Consider the following 21,908-nt stretch of genomic DNA (forward strand, 5'->3'; position numbering starts at 1 on the left):
GACAATGCCTATAATCCAAAAATAAATAATTTATTTCTTGACACTGAAATTTGAATTTCATATAATTTCCATTTATAAATAAATATTGTTCATCTTTTTTTAAATTTTGTTAAGTACTTACAAATATAAAAAAAAAAAATTCTTATATCATGGGGTGCACAAAAACAGTAGTTTGCATCACAAATATTTTTTTTATTGCAAGTTACTTAAATTATTTCAGATCTAATTCTGCTGTATGGTTTGTACTTCCTATTAATCCTCACTGATTTATAAGGGCAATTGCCTCTGCTTTACTGGTGAAGAGTGAGGCACCTTTCTAAGGGGCATATTTATTAACGTGCGAGCGGACATGATACGATGAAATGCTGTCGGCATTTATCATTGCACTAGAAGTTCACCAGAGCTGCTTGTGCAATACCGCCCCCTGCAGATTTGCGGCCTATCGGCCGCTAGCAAAGGCTATCAATCAACCCAATCGTATTCGATCAGGTTGATTTCTGTCCGCCGCCTCAGAGCAGGCAGACAAGTTATGGAGCAGCTGTCTTTGATAATTCGGCCGCTAAGTGTGACAGAACACATCGTTTTATTCAGGGCAGGAACACAAGTTTAAAAACAAAACAAAAAAACCCCTGAAATATATTTTGAAATACCCTATTTTAGATGAAAGAAAAGAAAAAGTTAAAGGATTACTTTCTGTTATAATTTTTAAGCTAAACAACTAACATATTAAAGTTAATAAACATTAATTAAAACCTACTGACCTATATTTTCTCCAAAACAAAGTTTCATAACGTTCTAAAAGTTATATCTTTTATTCGCCGATGATGTCACGTTATCCTGCCCACTATTTTCAGCACTGCATGTTCAAAATACTTAAACCAATAACTTTGTGTTTAAAGCGCCATTTTGAAACCTAGGTATTGTAAATGGATTGGTACAGAGCAAATGATACCCACGGAGTGGGTTTGGAAAACAATTAAATTTGAAGACAAGATTTCTGATATACGGTAGAGATATGTTAATGAAATGCTATTGATAAAAAGCGTATTTGGGGTAGTTAGTTAGTAACAGGCATAGAAAATATTTACTTACAGTGGCCCTTTAACTACAATGTCCCTTTAATTACCAGTGGGGTCTGATTTGTTTGCCCTATTTATATACCATAGGAGCTTGCAGGCTCCCAATTCTAACCCTGAGAATTCCTGTGAGAAAACATCTCATGTCAGTTCAGGTGATTTTTTATTTTTTTTAAATGGAAGCCGTTAAAGGCCGCATCTTATCACAGTGCATTTTGACAGTTTTTCACAGTTGGACAGTGCTAGTGCGCCATATAGATAACATACTCACTCCCATGGAGTTATCTATGAGTTAGCACTGATTGGCTAAAATGCAAGTCTGTCAAAAGAACTAAGATAAACGGGCAGTCTGCAGAGTCTTAGCTACAAGGTAATCACAGAGGTAAAAAGTATAGTTATATAGCCACTTTGGCTGTGCAAAACAGGGGAATGGGTAATAAAGGGATTATCTATCTTTTTAAACAATAACAATTTTCAAGTAGACTGTCCCTTTAAGCTGCTGGAAAAACTATTTTCTGATTGACAGGCATATTGCTATCAAAGTATAGCTTGCAATGCTCCCAACCATCTTGCATGTTGTAGGATGGTCACACTTTGGGAGCTCTGACCTATGTCTCTCCTGCAGCTCTCTGTTGCCTTATAAATATCCTAATTTGTCAGTGACTCCATAGCTATGTCACAGAACCATCCCTATCCACCCACACATTACACAGATGTCCACTTCTCATACAACGTTCTCCTGGATCCACCTTACATTGTCCTTTGCCTCCCAGTCCCAGATGGTCTCCAGGAAATGTTGAGAGGTATAAGTGAGTGGTATTACACTGAGAATGAATTTGGAAAGCTTGTGAAGAGCGGGTTATTGCAGGGATTAAAAATGGATTTGAATGTGAAAACTATGAGAATATAAATGTGGGGAACTTTGGATTTAAATTCTCTTTAACTGAAATATGGGCCAAAAATGTAAGTCATTAGTTTTACAGTGTTGTATTATTAATTTATGCATTTTTCTCTCTTTCCCAGGGACGTAAAACTGGTTCTCTCTTTTTCCCTGGAGGCAATGCCACATACAAAGGGGAGAATGTGAACGTAAAGAAGGTGGAATCCGTGACTCACAAGTGGGGCAATGAGACAGAGTGGAGACAAAATGTTGATACGGTGATGAGTTGGTTCACTGAGGAAGATCTAGATTTTGTGGCTTTGTACTTTGGAGAACCAGACAGCACTGGACACAAATATGGTCCAGACTCTCAGGAGCGTAAGGATATGGTCAGTCAAGTTGATCGCACAATTGGTTATATCCGTAGTCAGATTAAAAAACACAATCTTGAGTCAAAACTTAACCTTATCATCACAGCTGATCATGGTATGTCCACAGTAAAAAAAGGCCCTGAAGAGATTGTGCTCATAGATATTGCAAATTTCACCTACTCTGACCTCGACTTCCACTTGGTAGATTATGGCCCTACAGGTTTAATCTTGCCTAAGGAAGGAAAATTGGAGAAGGTATACCAGGCCCTGAAAGGGGCTCACCCCAAGCTACATGTGTACAAAAAGGAAGAGCTTCCAGAGAGGTTACACTTTGCCAATAACCCAAGGATCGCTCCACTGGTGCTATATGGAGAACCAGGATATGTGATCCATGCGGTAAGTTCAGAAATCCCATCTCAGCAGGGAGCAGCATATACTATAGGATAGCACAGGACAGGGGGCAGCATTGTGTGGCACGCTTGTTATACATGGCACTTTGAGTGATTTTTAATGCCACAGTGCTGCAGCAAGGGGTAACAGGAGTTTTGTGACTTGTCACATGTATGGCATTTGTCACATGTATGCTTAGCTGTCAGACAGTGTAACAATCAAACCCAGCATCATTTACTACTCCAGCACACAGGCATCTGAGATATGATATGGTATGGGGCTGACAGAAGGTCTCATGTATAATAATATTATCATTACTATTATTAGTAGAAATGTTTGCTCTTTATTAGTTATCAAACCTAATTCTGGAGACTTTAAAGTGTTACTTTGCACGGGGCTCATAAAAGGCTGTAAATCCCTGTTATAGGATGTCAATTTAATGACACAAAGAAACAAGCTGTTTAACTTATCAATGCTTAACTAAACGGGTTTAATGAGTGGCAGCATACAAGGCAATTGAATAAAAGTGTTTTAAAATACAATATTCCACCAGAAGTGGTAAAAATAATTATTGTCTATTCACTATTACGCTATGAGGCCAAAGCTCGACCAAAACCAACTTTTGACATGTTCTGATTCTTTTCCAGTTTGCCAAACTACAGTTTAATAAAGGTGAACATGGATTTGACAATGACTACATAGAAATGAAAACCATTTTTCGTGCCGTGGGTCCATCCTTCAAACAGGGGCTGGTTGTGGAGCCATTTGAGAGTATTCATGTATATGCCCTGTTGTGTGAGCTTCTGGGAATCAAACCTGAACCTAATGATGGGTCCCTGGATGTGACACGGAACATGTTGCTGGAGGAGAATAATGATGATGGTATGGACCACACAATACAGTGTCATATTGTTCAGTGCACAATAAACAAACACTATAATAACCCCTCAAGAAAATGCATTTACCATGATACACCTGAATGACAACCATTTGTTTTAATGATGTAACTGTTAATGATGAGTTATAATATCTGAGAGGCCATAATTCCCTATATCAAAAAACAATCTTCTGCTATCAGATTCTCACGTGACATAAAATGATTTGAATGTCCTTGGCATAGTATTCACTTGCTGATAAATGGTTCTTATCACTCTCTATTCTTAAGCCATATAAGTGACTCAGAATACACCTTACTGATATCATTTTCATAACTGTTACTGTTTCAATAAATATGGTTGACCAAATCACTTTTTGGAATGCTGCTCCCTCTAGTGGCGAGAATCCAAATGGGAGAATATAATCTTTTAGGATATCATATTTAAAGGGACAGTCTATTCAAAATTAAACTTTCATGATTCAGATATGGCATGCTATTTTACTTTCCAATTTACTTTTATCATCAAATTTCCTTTGTTCTCTTGGCATTCTTTGTTGAAAGCTAAACCTAGGTAGGCTCATATGTTATTTCTAAGCCCTTGAAGGCTACCTCTTATCTCAGTGCATTTTGACAGTTTTTCACAGCTAGACAGCGCTAGTTGATGTGTGTCATGTAGATAACATTGTGCTCACTCCTGTGAAATTACCTATAAGTCAGCACAGATTGGCTAAAATGCAAGTCTGTTAAAAGAACTGAAATAAGGGGACAGTCTGAAGAGGATATTAATATAACCATGTTGGTTATGCAAAACTGGAGAATGGGTAATAAAGGGATTCTCTGTCTTTTTAAATAATAAAGATTCTGGAGTAGACTGTCCCTTTAAGGTTAACTATTAAAAAGGACAAATGTTTCTATCATGCATATGAAACAGCAGCTTTTAAATCAGGACAAACTGAGATCCTATTAATTAATCAGAGTAAGAAAACTCTCATAGAGTAGGTGCTGATGTCAGATTTTCTTTATGCAGACAGATTTCCTAATGGCCTTCCAAATGAACTCTACATAGCCACGCTTTGTCTCACATCAGTGCTGGGCCTGCTTCTCGTCATTTTTATTGTCGCGACAATCACAACAAGCATTCAAAGGCGCAAGCAAAGGCGAAGGTAAGTGGCATGGACAGAAAGCGCAAACATTCAATTGTCTTCTAAAACATATATCTGAAGAAATGTGTTGTTTAGAACACAATAAAAAGTTATTCATTTTGTTTTCAATTGTCCTGCTTCTATTTCAGCGGAATAAGTGCATACGCTGCACATGCCCAATGCTCTCGCTAAGGGAGCCGATGGTTGCATGTATAGTGTCATTGATTCTGCATTAAACAGCAGGCGTGGTGTTTGAATGCTGGTGCATGAGGCTTGCACAGCGCATGCGTATGCGCATGTTCCTGCTGAAATGCTAATAGCTTTACTATTATATTGTACAAATGCTTCTATTCAACATTGAAATGCACTTTGCTCATTTAAATTTCAATCCATAATATCCCTTTAATCAAACTTCACTCAAGTGAAAAACAAAAGAATACCCCTTAGCACAGTTCTTTGAATACACTTTACACTATTCAGGGAAAGACCTAATATTTTAAAATAATCAACTTGTAAATTGTAATTTAACTTTTTGTTGCTCAGAAATAATGTTATTAAAATGTTAAAGTGGCTCAAAAATAGCAATTTACTCTATCGTAACTAAGGGATCAACAATTATTTATATTAACCTCTTCAGTACCAGGAATTTCAGAGAAAACTTGCCCAAAGTACCGGAGAATTTTTTGTATTTTTGCTATCACATCACTCCATTTAAACAGAAATAAAGCCTTGTTTTTTTTGTTTTTTTATTATTTACATATAAAAACTATATATTTTTTAGTAGACAACCCAAGGTATTCATCTAGACCCATTTTGGTTTATTTCATTCCACCGTTTCGCTGCCAAATACAATCATATTAAAAAAAAAGTTAACATTTTTACAATCTTTGGGTTTCTCACTAAAATGATTTACACACAACTTTTTCAGTCATAAGACAAAAGGTTGTAAAAGCTTCTCTGGGATCCCCTTTGTTCAGAAATAGCAGACATACATGGCTTTGCCATTGCTTTTTGGTAATTAGAAAGATGCTAATTCCACCTGCGCACCACACTTCTAATATTCGTGGCAGTGAAGGGTCTAATCAGGTAGCTTGTAAGGTTAAAGGGACAGTCTAGACCCAATACTTATTCTTTGTTACTTATTGTTACATACCAGACAGACATCTTTCAACGGGTTCCACATCTATAAGCTTGTAAGAAAAAACTTTTAAATGCATGGAACTTTTAAATAATCGTTTATTAGCAGCCAAAAATGGCCATCAAGCTCCGCCCACAGCGTTCTTCTTGTCCAGTTAGCTGTTTTCTTGCATGACAGTTTAGCAGATGTACATTTAAATATTGTTCAGGTAGCTATTTCAAATTCCAGGAAAACGTATTAACACGTCGATTGTGATTGGAGAAACTTAACATACCAAAATATACATACAATAGGTGGGCAGAGCTTGGCAGCCATCTTCGACTCCTAACACATGATGAATATTTAAATGTGCATCTTCGATTCCTAACACATGATGAATATTTAAATGTTTCATGTACTGTATACAAGTTTATAGATGTAGCACCAGTTGCAGGATGCTTCTCTGGTATGTAACAATAAGTTACATACTGTCCCTTTAATTTTAGCTTTAGTGTAGACTTAGTGTAGACTGTTGGACTGTCCCTTTAATTTTAGCTTTAGTGTAGAGATTACCCTCCCACATGACACCTCCCACCCCCTGATCTCTACCCAATTCCTCCCAAACAGTTCTCTTCTGTCCCTCAACCCCCCACTGGTCACCACCATATTAGGTACTGGCACACAGTCTGTCAGTATACAGTTTTAGGGGATTTTTTTTTCACTGTAGAGATCATCCTCAACCCTCCCACCTCCTTGACCCCTCCCACTCAGCTCTCTAACCCTCCCCTCTCTCACTAGAAGCAGCCATCTTAGATACTGGCAGCTGTCTGCCAGTACCCAGTTTATAATATTTATCTTAATATTTTTAAATTATTTATTAATATTTTTCCCTACACTACTGAAATTTAAAAACATGTATATATTTAAAAAAAAATATCCCTAAACTGCATACTGGTAGACAGTCTGCCAGTACCCAGTTTATAATATTTATCTTAATATTTTTAAATTATTTATTAATATTTTTCCCTACACTACTGAAATTTAAAAACATGTATATATTTAAAAAAAAATATCCCTAAACTGCATACTGGTAGACAGTCTGCCAGTACCTAAGATGGCGGTGACCAGTAGGGGTAAAGGAGGAAAGAAGACTGTTTGGGAGAGATCGGGTAGGGATCAGGGGGTGGGAGGTGTCAGGTTGGAGGGTAATCTCTACACTAGCAACATATTCATTATTTTCCTTCTCAGAACAATGAAAAATAACATTATTTTTCTTTCCACTTTTTTTTTTATAGACTATTATATGTACTGTAGCTAATATATTGGGATTTGTAGGTTACTTGCAAATTGATTGTTCATATAAAAATAAACATACAAGTCAACACAAATCCTGAAAGTGCACATTTACTGTGTTTAATCTGATTCTTTGTAAAGAGTTTTCCATGTTGCGCTTTCGCCTTGTGCTTTTCTACACTATCTTATCAGATCCCCTCTCATTTTCACGGTATGAGACTACAATGCTTTACTGATTGCTCTGAAATTGAGAGTCTAATACTTTCTAATCCCATAGTTTATCTCTCAGTCACAGGACCTGGTATAAGCACCTGGCAGTTCTGTGTGCTTTTAAGCACTGAAAAACATCTTTAGTTTTAACAAATTGTTTTGGAAATATCATAGTATCCCAGTGGGGAATGGATTGTAAAAGTGATGGTCACCTTCCTAGCACATGGGGGCCGCAGATCGATATTTTAGAAGCCTTAAGGCAGCATATTCATATATGGCTATTAACCCGTTAGGCCACTAGGACATAGGTACTATGTCACAGGGTACTTTGCTCCCGGCTTTTAGCTCTGATAGTGCTCCCTTTACCATATAAAGACAAATCTCTGTCATCATATGGTTACTATCGGCATCAGCTTTCGGTGCTGCCTTGGGTGGTGTGGAAGGAGGGAGGCAGGCGGGCAGTGCATCATGGGGGGGGAGGAAGGGGAGGTATTCCCTACCTACGGAAAACGATTATGTTGGTGAGGGAGGGGAAAAGATGGACTGCAACACTACAGAAATGGGTGAGGGAGAGGATCCCATTGATAATCGGTTGGGGGGAGGGGGGATCTCTACACTACAGAAATTGTATAATAATAATACAAATTTGGGTACTTGCAGACAGCTTAGAGTTAGAGAGCTGTTTGGGGGGGTCAGGTAGGTGGGTGAGGAGGGTACCCTACACTACTGAAATTTAAAAGCATGTATATATTTAAAAAATATATCACTAAACTGCATACTGGTAGACTGCCTGCCAGTACCTAAGATGGTGGTGATCAGTGGGGGGTAAGAGAGGATTGAAAACTGTTTAGGAGGAATAGGGTAGGGTAATCTCTACACTACAGCTAAAATTAACCTTACAAGATACTGATTAACCCCTTTGCTACCAGGAATTATATATATATATATATATATATATATATATATATATATATATATATATATATATATATATATATATATATATATATAAATCTTCAATCTTTAGGGCAAGTTTTTCTCTTAAATTCCCGAGTCCTCAAGGGGTTAAACAAAGAAATAATATAAAATGATATAATTATATAAAAGATTTAGATGTGGTTATAGGGTATTCTCTGTCTTCTGTTATTCCCTCCAGATAGCTCTTCTCAGTTGCGGTCAGCCCAATGCACACATTTATAGTTACACTTTTTCCTAAGGCCACATAAACTATGGCACATGCTAGTTCTGCTTTGCCTGAGGGGCCACAAAAACAAGTACCAAGGGCCACAGTTAACCCTTCTGCCGCCAGTTGGCCATCCCTGGATTATAATATTACTAATTTATGGAAGGTAGAAAATGTCAAATTCAGAAACTGACCAAAAGTTATCTACAGATCCAAACTTGTAGAAATGTAATAGTAACAATACAATCTCAAAAGAAAATGTCAGGCAACAGGGAAAATTTCCACAGCTAGCAAAAGGCTATGCAGGGTTCTGGATGTGAAGCAGAGACACACACAATACAATATATGCTTTAAACAAAGAAAGAAAACAAAAGGTTTTACAGGATCTCTCTCTGTGCTGGTGAGTTTCTGATCATCAGACCCTATGACAGAGAGGTACAGACAATGACTGAAATATGTAACACTGACCTCTGATCTTTCCTTTGCAGAGAGGAGAAATTCTGAGACCCCCAGATCACAACTTGGACTATATGAAATGATGGGGAAATCCTCCTCCGGATCTGCTGTTGACCTTTGAAGTGGTTTAACACTTTCCTTACCACAGTACACTTGGTGGAGAGAATATTACAGAACAAAAAATGGGTTCATAGCTGTCACTGGCCAGGCTCCTCCAACCTTTATTTGCATCCCACATAACCTATGAATAAGGGATATTATTTTACAATAAACTGGGAGCAGTAACACCGCTTTTTGAGGCTCCTTTTACATATTTTGAGAATCAGGACCATTTTCCAGTATTACACAGCTACAAAGTCAAATATAATGTTGTATGTCTAACATTGTACACAGTGTTGTACACTGAATCACACACCACTCACAGTATTTTGATTTTTTTTGACTTACTTACTAAAGTATTGGGAGAGCAGAAAGACTTTAATAAGTTCTGTAATCAAAGGTCTAGATTACGAGTGGATCGAAAATTAACGCTCCCGCTTGAGTGTTAATTGTGCTAGAATTAAGTTTTTGTGTTTGTCGGGTTGCGCTCGTACTATGAGTTGAAAGTAAACAGTTTTCGCTCTCGCGCTAACCCATCAAACGCAAAAAATAGAGAAAAAAAAGTGGAAAAAAACACCCCTCTCTCACACAAACACGATTGCATATTCTCATTTGCGCTAACGCAGCATGAAAATATGAATAAATACATAGAACATATTCTGCTATGTGTAGAAATATTTACAGTCAATATATAGTTAAAACCTTTATAAAAATTGATATTGCATAAAAAAGCTTTTACATGTTTTCATCTACTTAACGGAATATATGTGTACAATAACTGCCATAATTCCCTTATATTAATAAGTTCACAATATCAGTCGCAGATGGGGCAGTATTACATCACCTCTCTGATCATTTTGATATGCAACATCATGTGTCTAACATACATAAATACATATGCACACATATATATTGCTTTAGACATGTATATGTATGTAACTCAATGTTAAATCCCTTTGCCTGCCTTTTTTTCTAACACCTGAGACCTGTTATTAGATGGTGTTAGTAGGAGTGTATTTTTACTTTTTTTTTTTTAGCGAAAAAGTTAACCACAGCTCTGAGGACGCGGTAATTATTCTAGCGTAAATCATGATTGTGCTCAAGCAATTTAACCTTTGCACAAATGATCGCGAAAACCTGATATTACTTGTGCTCCACTCGCAATCTGGCCTGAAATAGACTACATTTGCAGACAGATCCGATCTCGTTATTTTATCAGTAAAATGCTTCCATTTCTTACCTGTGTCTCTGTACAATACTTAGAAAAAATAATTGAAAATTAACATTTTATATATTTATCTCTTCCACCTCCCTTCTGCTGGTTGTATTGACAGTTTGTCAATAGCAAATACCTAGGTATAGAAACTTCCAGTATAGGTAGGGATACTACAGACTAAATCAGCTATTTCAAATGCCAATATAAAAGCTAAGGAGTTATTTGTAAACAATTTAAGCCAGTAGGTAAAATGGATCTTTGGGAACAAATTAAAGAGAGAACGTTTTTGGGTAAAGTGTCCCTTTAACTTCCTTATGACAATTAAACACGTATTAAGCTAGGCTCAATAATGCAAAAATTACGTTCTAATAAATGACAATGACACTTTACTAACATATAGATAAGGCTTCTTTTAACCATTTACCTAAAATTGAATTTAAAATAAATTGACAGCCTATTCATAACGTGACTTTTTACCTTTAACTTCCAGCTGGAGAGTTATTAACTGTGACAACTACCATTATCTTAATCATGGATTTTCAGGCAAGATTCAGACTCACCTATTACTCAGGATACAGTTCATGTGGAATCTGTTGGCACTCTACAAATAACTAATGATAATAATAATGAAGTGTTTGTATCCACTAACATATCATCTTAAAGTACTAGATAAATGATAGCTATATCCTACCTCCCAACATTTGTCAAAGGCATTCTGGGACTGGGAGATGAGAAAAACTTGTAAGCGGTGGCCACAGGCATTTTGTGGGTGGGCTAAGACAGTAGGGGCAGAGCATAGCATCGGGTGGACCATTAGGTGGGCTGTGAGTGTCGCCAGGGAGTCCCGTTTTATTTTGGAAACCAGGACATTTATCCTGAAGCTGTGGAAGGGACAGTGGGGCATACAATCATGCATTTAAAGCAAAGATTAGTCTGGGCGTAGCATATAGGTCTATTGTTAATCAATCTATTAGTTGTTTATTATATTGAAGAAGTAAAGTTTTAGTTTCTCTAAAGCAATGTTTCTCAACCGCAGCCCTCAAGTACCTCCAACAGGCCAGGTTTTCATTATAGCTGTACTAGAGCACAGGGGAAATAATCAGCTGGTCAGTAACCATGGTTACTAACCTGCTCTCACATATCAGATGATTATTTCACCTGTGCTCTAGTTCAGCTATAATGAAAATCTGGTCTGTTGGGGTTACTTGAAGACCGCGGTTGAGAAACACTGCTCTAAAGCTATGCTAAAATCTAGGATAAATTGGTTACAACATGATTATACCTATTACATTATAAAAACTCACGGGAATTCGAAGCCCACAGTTAATTGCAAGAAAAAGGGACAAAAAGTTAATTCCAACATTTTTTTTTAGCTACGCATAAATACTATATGCTACACATTTTTTATAAGAATCTCAAAGTTATATTCCAATCTCTCTCTCTCTCTCTCTCTCTCTCCTCTCTCTCTCTCTCTCTCTCTCTCTCCTCGCGATACTTTGGCGTAAAGGGAACCTGCTGAAAAGCAGGCTGAAGTAAAAAGGTGTGTCATTGTGTACTTAATTTGCATATCTTACCCAGAATCCTTTGCTGCATTGGAAACAATGTAATTCAGAGGTTTTCTGTGGGAAAACAAGCATCTGGGCCTGTCTAGATTTGTTAATGAACTACACAATGAGTTATTTTTTCTATATATACATATACACGCACAGATATACACATATATATATATTTGGTAGCAGCAGTCATTTTCTCTTGCGCTATAAAATAGTTTTCGTGCTATTCAAGTGAACATCATGTGAACAAAGAAAAACATAAATTAAAGGAACATTCAAATATAAACATTGTCTTGTTGATTATTTGAAATACATTTTAATTTAAAATTATGTTTTGTTATCATGGGTTAGGGTGACATCTCTGTCCCCCAGTAGAGATGCAGGAGATGTTTGTATCAGTCAGTGGAGTTACATTTTACTTTCTGTAAATGTTTCTTTCATGATTCAGAAAAAAAGCATGCAATTTTAAACAAATTTCCAGTTGACTTGTATTAGTTAATTTGCCTTGTTCTCTTGATATCATTTGTTGAAAACCATATAGAGGTAGGCTCAGGAGCAGCAATGCACTACTGGGAGGTAGCTGCTGATTGGTGGCTGCACTTATATTCCTCTTCTCATTGGCTCACCCAGTGTGTTCAGCTAGCTCCCAGTAATGCATTTGCCAGCACTGAACAGGGATTGGTTCAACCTGTCATGCCCTCTGTCAGATCTGCATCTTGTCTATCCTTGGTCTGTTTTCCCAGCGTGCCAGCCACTCACCTTGAGGTTCCTCTCCTGTCACTCTCACCTACCTCTTTTTTATCTTCTACATCTCTGCCCATTCTACCATTAACCCAGGCCCCAGGCTTGACGCCTACTGCACAACAGTATACAGACAGGAATCTATGTGGTGAAAGTGAGGGGTACTGCAGATGGCAAAACTCCAGTACATCTACAGCTGCATTCACTTACACAGGATCTATACTTTGCATTGGCTCTCATCCCACTGGGCCACTCCCAGAGGAGGGGTCTTTCCCTATAAAACTCTGCAGCACACTCTAACAAATTGCTTGGACATTACTGTGAGTTTCTAGTACAGCTAGTACCTGTGTTATTATCCGGATTCCTGACCTCTGTCTGTTTTCTCTGGACTTCGCCCCCTGATTACTTCTTTTGTATTGAAGCCTTGTTTGGACTGGCTTCTTGTGTATGACCACTGGTCTGCTAACCGGACTTTGTTTTGTCCTGCTCCCTTTGTAGCGAAGCTTGTGCAGACTGATCTGCAGTGTATTACATAACCTGTCCTCTGCTTTTCTCCATTACTTCTGCACAGCGGGACCATCACCAAATACCATAGGTGGCAATCACCTCAGCCTAACATCATTGCTGCTCCTTCAACAAAACGATACCAAGAGAATGAAGTCAATTTATAATAGAAGTCAAATGGAAAGTATTTAAAATTGTACGTTCTACCATGAAAGATTCATGAGACACAATCAATCAAAGGGTAACATAACAAAAAATATACATGAACAGTGTAAATTGTCACTTGGTAATTATACAAGTATTAATAAAGTCTTACACATTAGCTTATGTAGTTTATATGTTACATATTTAGTAGTAGTTTGAAAACCTCATTTTAATACATATAATTATTAGCTTTACACGGAGGTTAATACAATAGTTACTTATGAACCAACTGCTATAGGGATGATATAATATGCTGGATCTAATAACCACAGAAATTATATATTACTATACAAAAATTTATGTCCAATAAAATTTAGAGCAATGTTTGAGAGGTACCGTTAATTCAGATATAAGGGTAGAATTATTGTTTATCTTCAATAATGTAAAGTAATTAAAAGTGTACTGTCGAAAGGCATAGATTACGAATGATGTCTATTCTTAGACCAATCTAGCCCAAGGTGTCTCCTGGCTGGTATAGATGGTATCGTAGGCTTGAATATGGGGGAAGGGAACCAAAGAAAGGGAGGGAGATTTTAAAAAAAAAAGGGGGGGGAAGGGAGAGGGTCCTGGGATTTAAGGAAAGTATGGGGTAGGGGAGTTGCTGGAGTCCCAGGCGTGCCATATATTATAATGTAAATCAAGTTTGTTCGTCATCCTAAAGGCGTATTGTTTCATTGCTTTGATGTATTCCATAATTGCTATGATTTTTGCGAAAGAGGGAGAAGGCTGTTTCCAGTCTCTCGCTATTGCGAGTTTTGTGAAACGCGCGTCAGGGGTCCTCAGGAGTAGCTTTGTCTCTCCTTTCTTTTTAATCTGCTTACCATGGTATAAAACAAGATTCCCTACTATCTATAAGGACTATTCAGCCTAGCAGTTAGCTTAAAAATATAAAGATAATTTAATTCTAGCCCTCGGATTGTAAAGGCTTAGTTTAACTAGATATTACACTGCTGGCTGTTAGAATTCATTACATTAGCTGTACTAGCTTTGATGGGAATACCCTTACTCTATCCTGTTTTTAACCTGAGCTCAAGCCACTTGTATGAATGATAGTCCTTTGTGTGACATATAATTTGTTAATAAAGATATTAGTGTGAATGATATGGCACATTATATTATATCACTTACCTAACACAGCAGAGTTATAATCTTGAACGCAAACCTGAACTACTTATACTTAATTGTATATTCTATTACAATTACTTTGTTAGTTGTTACCTGTTCCTTGTTCTGTATCTGCAGCAGGAAATTCCTATTGTTATATACTGGAATTCTTTCAGCTTTATAAAATTGCAATAATATAATCAGGTTTCCTGTTTACCTAAACTCTGCTCCCCCTGCCCTGTATTGTACTTAAAATATATCATTAGGGATCTGGTTACCTCTTGCAAGTTTGATGCCCTGTGGTGAAGTAGACCCAAGGCTGGACACATCTGCACAAGTGCACATTAATATGTAAGTCATGAAGAGTTTTGAATATTATTCTCCATAAACCCCTAACCTTAGGGCACTCCCACCAAATATGTATAGCTGTGTCCAGGTTTTCACAATCTCTCCAGCAGAGAGGGGAAGATTTATAAAATGTATGTAGTGTAGAGGGGACAAAGTGCCAACGCACAGTTATTTTGTAATATAGCTCCCACAGTGTTGCACAGTGCAGTAATTTCTTAGCTACCACCAGCTCCTGGAACCACATGTCAGTCTCAGTAACTGTATGCAGATCTCTCTCCCAAGCAGTATATTGGTTATGTTTAGTGGGTTCTGAAGGTGTGATTAATATGCAATAGTGGAAAGAGAGGGAGCCCTGGGCTTTAAATATTTAAATCACTAGTCCAAAATTATATTCTGATGATATAAAATAAAGCAGGGGATACAGCACCTTGCAGCAGAATTTACTTATTTTATCTAATTTGTTTTGTTCTCTTGGTATCCTTTGTTGAAAATCATATCTAGATAGGCTCATGAACAGCAATGCAGTTAGCTGCTGATTGGCTGCTGCACATATGTGCCTCTTGTCATTGCTCATTTGATTTGTTCAGCTAGCTCCCTTTAGTGCATTGCTGATCGTTCAACAAAGGATACCAAGAGAAAGAAGCAAATTTGATAATAGAAGTAATATGGAAAATTGTTTAAAATTGTGTATTCAATCTGAATCAAGAAAAATGTTGGGTTTCATGTCCATTTAGGCGTATTCATTAGAAATAAACAATGTCAACTCTATGAACCTTTTGGTTCTTATCTGCTGCAAAAATCTATCGGCCAGATTAGGAGTTTTGCGTTAGAGGCTATGCGGTGCTAACGAGCAGTTTTCCCTCACTGCTCACTTACCTGCAGCACTGGTATTACGGGTTTTTACAAACCCGGCGTTAAAAGGCAAGAAGTGAGCGTTGAGCAAAATTGTGCTCCTTACCGCACTGCAATACCAGCGCTGCTTAAGTCAGCGGTGAGCTGGTCATACGTGCTCATGCACGATTTCCCCATAGGAATCAAAGGGGAGAGCCGGCTGAGAAAAAGTCTAACACCTGCCAAAAAGCAGCGTAAAACTCAGTAACGCAGCCCCATTGATTCCTATGGGGAAATAAAATGTATGTTTACACCTAACACCCTAACATGAACCCCGAGTCTAAACACCCCTAATCTTACACTTATTAACCCTAATCTGCCGCCCCCGACATCGTCGCCACCTACATTATATTTTTTAACCCCTAATCTACTGCTCCGGACATCGCCGCCAATATAATAAACATATTAACCCCTAAACTGCCGCACTCCCGCCTCGCAAACACTAATTTAATTATTATTAACCCCTAATCTGCCGCCCCTAACATCGCCACCACCTACATTATACTTATTAACCCCTTATCTGCCGCTCCGGACATCGCCGCCACCTACATTATACTTATTAACCCCTAATCTGCTGCCCCCAACATCGCAAACACCTACATTAGTTTTATTAACCCCTAATCTGTCGCCCCCAATGTTGCCGCAACCTACCTACACTTATTAACCCCTAATCTGCCGCCACCAACAACGCCGCCACTATTCTAAATTTATTAACCCCTAAACCTAACCCTAACACCCCCTAACTTAAATATAATTTAAATAAATCTAAAGAAAATTACTATCATTAACAAAATTATTCCTATTTAAAACTAAATATTTACCTATTGTCAGGGTTACTGCTTGCTAATGATCTGTCCCTTTAAGAGCCTCCTATATCAAGCACTTTCCCCCAGCATTCATTGCTGGTTAATTGAGAAAGGATTCACAGCACAAGCGTTACACTGAGAGTTTTCCTCACTCTCCAACAGCCTCATAAATTCTTATTTGAAGAGTTACTGATAACATCTCTTATTTTTCATTCCTACATCTAGCAGCTCTTCTACTCAATTCAACACTGGAAGATATTTCATACTATAAGGAAATCAAACTAACTCGACATCAAACCCTGAAGCATTTACAAGGTAACAGGATTCAAGCAGCTTCATACACAGCACAGCAAGTAGCGGTGACGTCATCAGCTGCAGCCGCAACCGCTCTCCCTCTGAGTACCACGCTGCTGTACATAACAAACGGACAAGTAACAATTCCTGTGTTCTCAGGTCAGACCTAATTATTTTATTATTAATCGTTATCCTTACTTATTTTGATGAACTTTACCTGCCTAATTAAGGAATACTATATTTTACGTTTCTGCTTAATTTGAACTGTTTGCATTATCAAATGCCCTGAAAGTAATACAGTTTATGAAGTTAATAAACTGTCACTTATTGGGCAAATAGTAATACATTATATGAAGCACTGACAACGAATTCATCAAGCTTCTTTTATGTTACAAACCTACTTTTGAGGAAATTGTTGGTTCTTATTTATAAAACAAAATTAAATGCTTGTTCAAATTGCTACAAATACAGACTATTACACCTATAAAATAAACCCTAAGATAGCTATAATATAACTAATAGTTACATTGTATCTATCTTAGGGTTTATTTTTATTTTACAGGCAAGTTTGTATTTATTTTAACTAGGTAGAATAGTTATTAAATAGTTATTAACTATTTAATACCTACCTAGCTAAAATAAATACAAATTGACCTGTAAAATAAAACCTAACCTAAGTTACACTAACACCTAACCTAACCATACAATTAAATAAATTAACTAAATTAAAAAACAATTAAATAAATTAAATTAAATTAGCTAAATCACAACCCCCCCACTAAATTACAGAAAATAAAAAAACAAATTACAAGATATTTAAACTAATTACACCTAATCTAATAGCCCTATCAAAATAAAAAAAGGTAGTGTACTTTTTAACACTTTAGTTATGAGTTTTATGCTACAGCGTTGTACCATAAAACTCTTAACTACAGACTTTAAAATGCGTTACGGATCTTGGAGGTAGAGGATGTACCGCTCACTTTTTGGCCTCCCAGGACAGACTCGTAATACCGGCGCTATGGAAGTCCCATAGAAAAAAGGGTTTATGAAGTTAACGTAAGTCGTTTTAGCAGCGGTAGTGAAAAATCAGCGTTAGGACCTGTTAACGCTGTTTTTTCAGCCTAACGCAAAACTCGTAATCTAGCCGAATGTTTCTATTTAATATCCTAGTGCAATAAAAATGTTTCTTAATAAAAATCCAGGAACAGTGAGACTACATCCAGCTATAATGGTAATATTTTTTTAAATTGCTGCTTTAATGTTTAACAGAATCAACTGTCTTTGCTTTGTTGTACACACATTACACATTAATGTACCAGTTTATACATGGTATCAAATCCCATAAGTTACAGGTATGGTATTTTTTCTAAGCTGTTCCTTCTGATTCTAAACTATCTCCAGTTATAACAAACCATAGTGCGTCTTTGGAATTTGCACTCCAATCGTAATATCAATAGACTAGCAACAACTAGTAGAAAAGTAGAAAAGCCTCCATTTATTGAAAACACATTTTAAAATAGGAATGCTCTTAAAAGGGCATAGTTGCCAACATTACATTTTTTTAGCCATATTGATTGCCTAAAAGGATAGTCAGAATTAAACGTTCATGATTTAGACAGAGCATGTAATTTTTAAATTCACTTCTATTATCAAGTTGACTTTGTTCTCTTAGACCCTTAGTCACCTAAGTAGGTGACATTTACAGACATGAGGTACAGATTAATTTTTGATCCTTGCTGCTGCAGGGATTGTGAGCCGTAGGTTAATAGACCTAGAAATGCCCCAGTAAAGGTGGATTTTTTTTGTATGTTCTATGTGAATACCAGTCCCAACACATGAAGAGCCAGACAATTAAACATGTTCCAATTTGTGCAACACTATTGAGATGCCTTGCTTCCTCAATCCTTCTCTCCTATACTCCCAGGTATTATATATCACATCTCATAGCTTTCCCTTGCCTGACAACTGCCTACACACTGCTAAACTTCAATACAACAGAAGACCACAGATAAAGAAGATTGCAGAAAAAACTTACATACAGTAACAAAAAGACTAGAGACAATGGAGTAAAAGCATAAGCCTCAGCGACCTCTGCAGTAGGAGTACTGCACTGCACACAATAATATGCTAAATGTTAGAGATGTGCAATCAGAGGTTTTGAGAACATCCGAATGTGAAAGAAGGTGGTCTTTTGTGCCGCTCGGCTATTTTTGTTGCCCTATTCATTCTTGTGCAACAGCAACACGCTAAAATCTGGATTTATCTTTGAGAAAGTGCCAATACGACATGAAACGCGTCAGTTGACGTAGAAGTCTATTAGTACCTACATTCCTAAAGTCGTTAGTGATCTGTGAGTTTAATTTTAATGCGTGTGTTTAACATCTAAGGCACTGTGCGCTTATTTGATACATAGTTAAATTGCGAGTACCTCCATAGAGAACACAGTTTGATCTTAAAGGATTACTAACTTATGGTTTTTATATTCAAAACGGACCATATATTTTCAATTACATTTATCAAACAAATGTAATCTACCTTATTATGTGTAGAAACGAAGCTCCATTTCTTTGTAAAAGAACGTTTTATTTTATCCGTATGACATCACCTCATCCAGCCCTCAAATATGGGCCGTACATAATGTAACACTGTAATCAATGGGATGGCGAGTTTTTGCATGTAATTATAATTCTATTGCATCACCCTACACATGCGCAATTCGATTTGTATACTCTCGCATGCGCAGATTACAGCACAAATGCCGACATTATCCACACTGGATTCCAAATAACGCATGCGCATTTTAAATACAAATCGCTTATATAGGTACTCCAGCCATTCTATGTAGTTTACCTTGTCACTATGTTATAATGCTATCAGTACACTATTCTTTATCTCTTTTTAATTTTCACTGTTAATATTTCACAAACCAATTAATTATATTATTCAGAAATGTAATTGTTTATTAATTAAATTTTATTGATGAATTTATTTGGTCATTTTTAATATGAATAATATAAATAATAAAATAAAAGTCAGTTATTGAAATTTTCATTTTTTTTTAAATGTCTGCACTGTAAGACCTACCATTATTATTTCTTGTCATTTAAAGTGGGCAAAGTGAGGCATTCATTATAGAATTAGTGAAAATTTATTTTTTTAAATATACAGGTAATGTTAGTTTAATAAACCCAATAGGTATCAAAACATGAAAATGATATTACATGCAAACATTCTCCTTCCATTGGCTGAACTCTGACTCACAAATCAACAAACTGCACAAAATATTAAGTTATATATATATATAAATCCATTTTTGATAAAAAATATTTTTAAAATATTTGATTATAATATATGTATCCTTATTTGTTATATATTTTATATATATCCATTTAATTAATTATTATATATATCATATTTCTTTTTGAGCGCATATTAACATCTATATATTAATTATACTGTTTATATATTTATACTATTTATTGTATTTATATTATTAATTTATTTATATTTATTGATTTATATATTTATACTATTTAGATACAGTATTTATACTATTAGTACTATTAATACTATTTTTAACAACTGCGATTCAAATTATAATGTAATAATTATAGAATGATATTATTTATAATAATAATATATTTTGCTCGTCCATTCTAGGGAGATTATCTTTTGTAATAAATAATGCATGGATAATTAATTAAAATGTAATATCATTATTCATTTCTATTGAGTTGGGTGTTACAAAGTATTAATGTAAATAATTTTGTAAAAGTTGCTCATTAATTCTAGGGAGATTCTCTAAGCGCTCACACGCAAGCTACTTACGTTTCCTGAGCATCAAATTCTTCTAATCCACTTTCGTTTAAGCGTGTCTGCGGCATCCAAACCTGAAAATAAGATGGTGACATATTCTATGACGTTTACCTATCTTGCGCATGCGCATCGCGTCTAACAGTCGCCATATTCCAACTGGAGTTGTCAGCCCAGATTGGAAATCGGTAACGTATAGAAATTTTGTGGGTTTGGAAAAAATGAAAATTTCAGAGACAAAACAATTACAAACGGTAATTATTTGAAACGTGATGGGCATTGCAAATGTCCTTATTTCAATGTATAGTTTTTAGCTAAGAGGAATTCATTTTTGACTACAGTGTCCCTTTAAATAGAACAAGGGACAGATTTAAAAGGCAGGGACAGGAAGCCAACAAAAACAAGGGACTGCCCAGGGAGAAATAGGACAGGTGACAACTATAATTAAATACATTCAGGTTAAAATATAAAATATTTAATTATATATAGTATTTTTTTTTTTGAAAACTGGTATTTCCAATTCTTGATAAAACTTTATACACAGATTCCAGACTTTACTGCTATATTCCACACAGTTATTGGCTGCACAATCTAGGGGCCCATTTATATTTGAAACTAATAGACCAAACCTAGATTAGAAAATGCTTTATGGGCACTAACACTTTATACTAATTTTATTTAAATATTTAAACAACTAATCCAATATTTAAAAATACATCTCTGTATGTTTCTCAGGCTAAGCTTTGTTAGAAAGAATGATCTATTTAAAGCATTTATTTAGTATTTAAAGATCATAAAGAAAGGTACACTATGACCTAATGCATACACGTTTTGAGTGGCACTTCACACTTGTTCCCTGTGTACCGTTATTAAATAGAAAATACAAAACACAAAACAGGTGTCTTTATTAAAATGTTAACCCCTTCATGACTGAAAACAAACTATTATAAAAAAAGACAGTTGAAAGAATAATATATATTAAATATATAGCACTGGTTTAAACAAAAACTTCTATATTTACACCTAATGGACCTTTTGTAACAAGGAAAAAAAATCCACTGTGGCATTAGCATTATTATGCAATACATTTGGTTCCAAGAATATTTATCTAACTATATACTGAATTGAACTTGACACCCCCTACAGGTCAGAAGATAAACAACATGTATTACCACAATCTTGAATGAAGCCCTCTTTTTCTCAACATTAAGCACCACAAACCTCGATCCACACTAAAGGTTTTGCATTCCACCTGATTCAGAAGGATCCCAGCATAGAGAAGTTCTGAATGAAACTGCTGCCTATGTAATAAACAGTGCTCCACCATGTTGTTACTT

At 36.2% G+C, this 21,908-nt stretch overlaps 1 protein-coding gene across 1 annotated transcript in view; it reads left to right on the forward strand.

Annotated features, from left to right (window-relative positions):
* Window positions 1-9,825, forward strand: part of ENPP7 (ectonucleotide pyrophosphatase/phosphodiesterase 7) — a 30,307-nt gene extending 20,482 nt beyond the window's left edge. Inside the window, exons 4-7 of the mRNA XM_053721154.1 lie at window positions 2,100-2,723; window positions 3,365-3,599; window positions 4,622-4,757; window positions 9,028-9,825. Of these exons, the coding sequence (XP_053577129.1) occupies window positions 2,100-2,723; window positions 3,365-3,599; window positions 4,622-4,757; window positions 9,028-9,043 (1,011 nt within the window). The 3' untranslated portion in view covers window positions 9,044-9,825. The remainder of the gene's footprint in view (window positions 1-2,099; window positions 2,724-3,364; window positions 3,600-4,621; window positions 4,758-9,027) is intronic.
* Window positions 9,826-21,908: the final 12,083 nt, after the last annotated feature.

The sequence above is a fragment of the Bombina bombina genome, chromosome 1 (assembly GCF_027579735.1).
Source record: "Bombina bombina isolate aBomBom1 chromosome 1, aBomBom1.pri, whole genome shotgun sequence".
Lineage (NCBI taxonomy): Eukaryota > Metazoa > Chordata > Amphibia > Anura > Bombinatoridae > Bombina > Bombina bombina.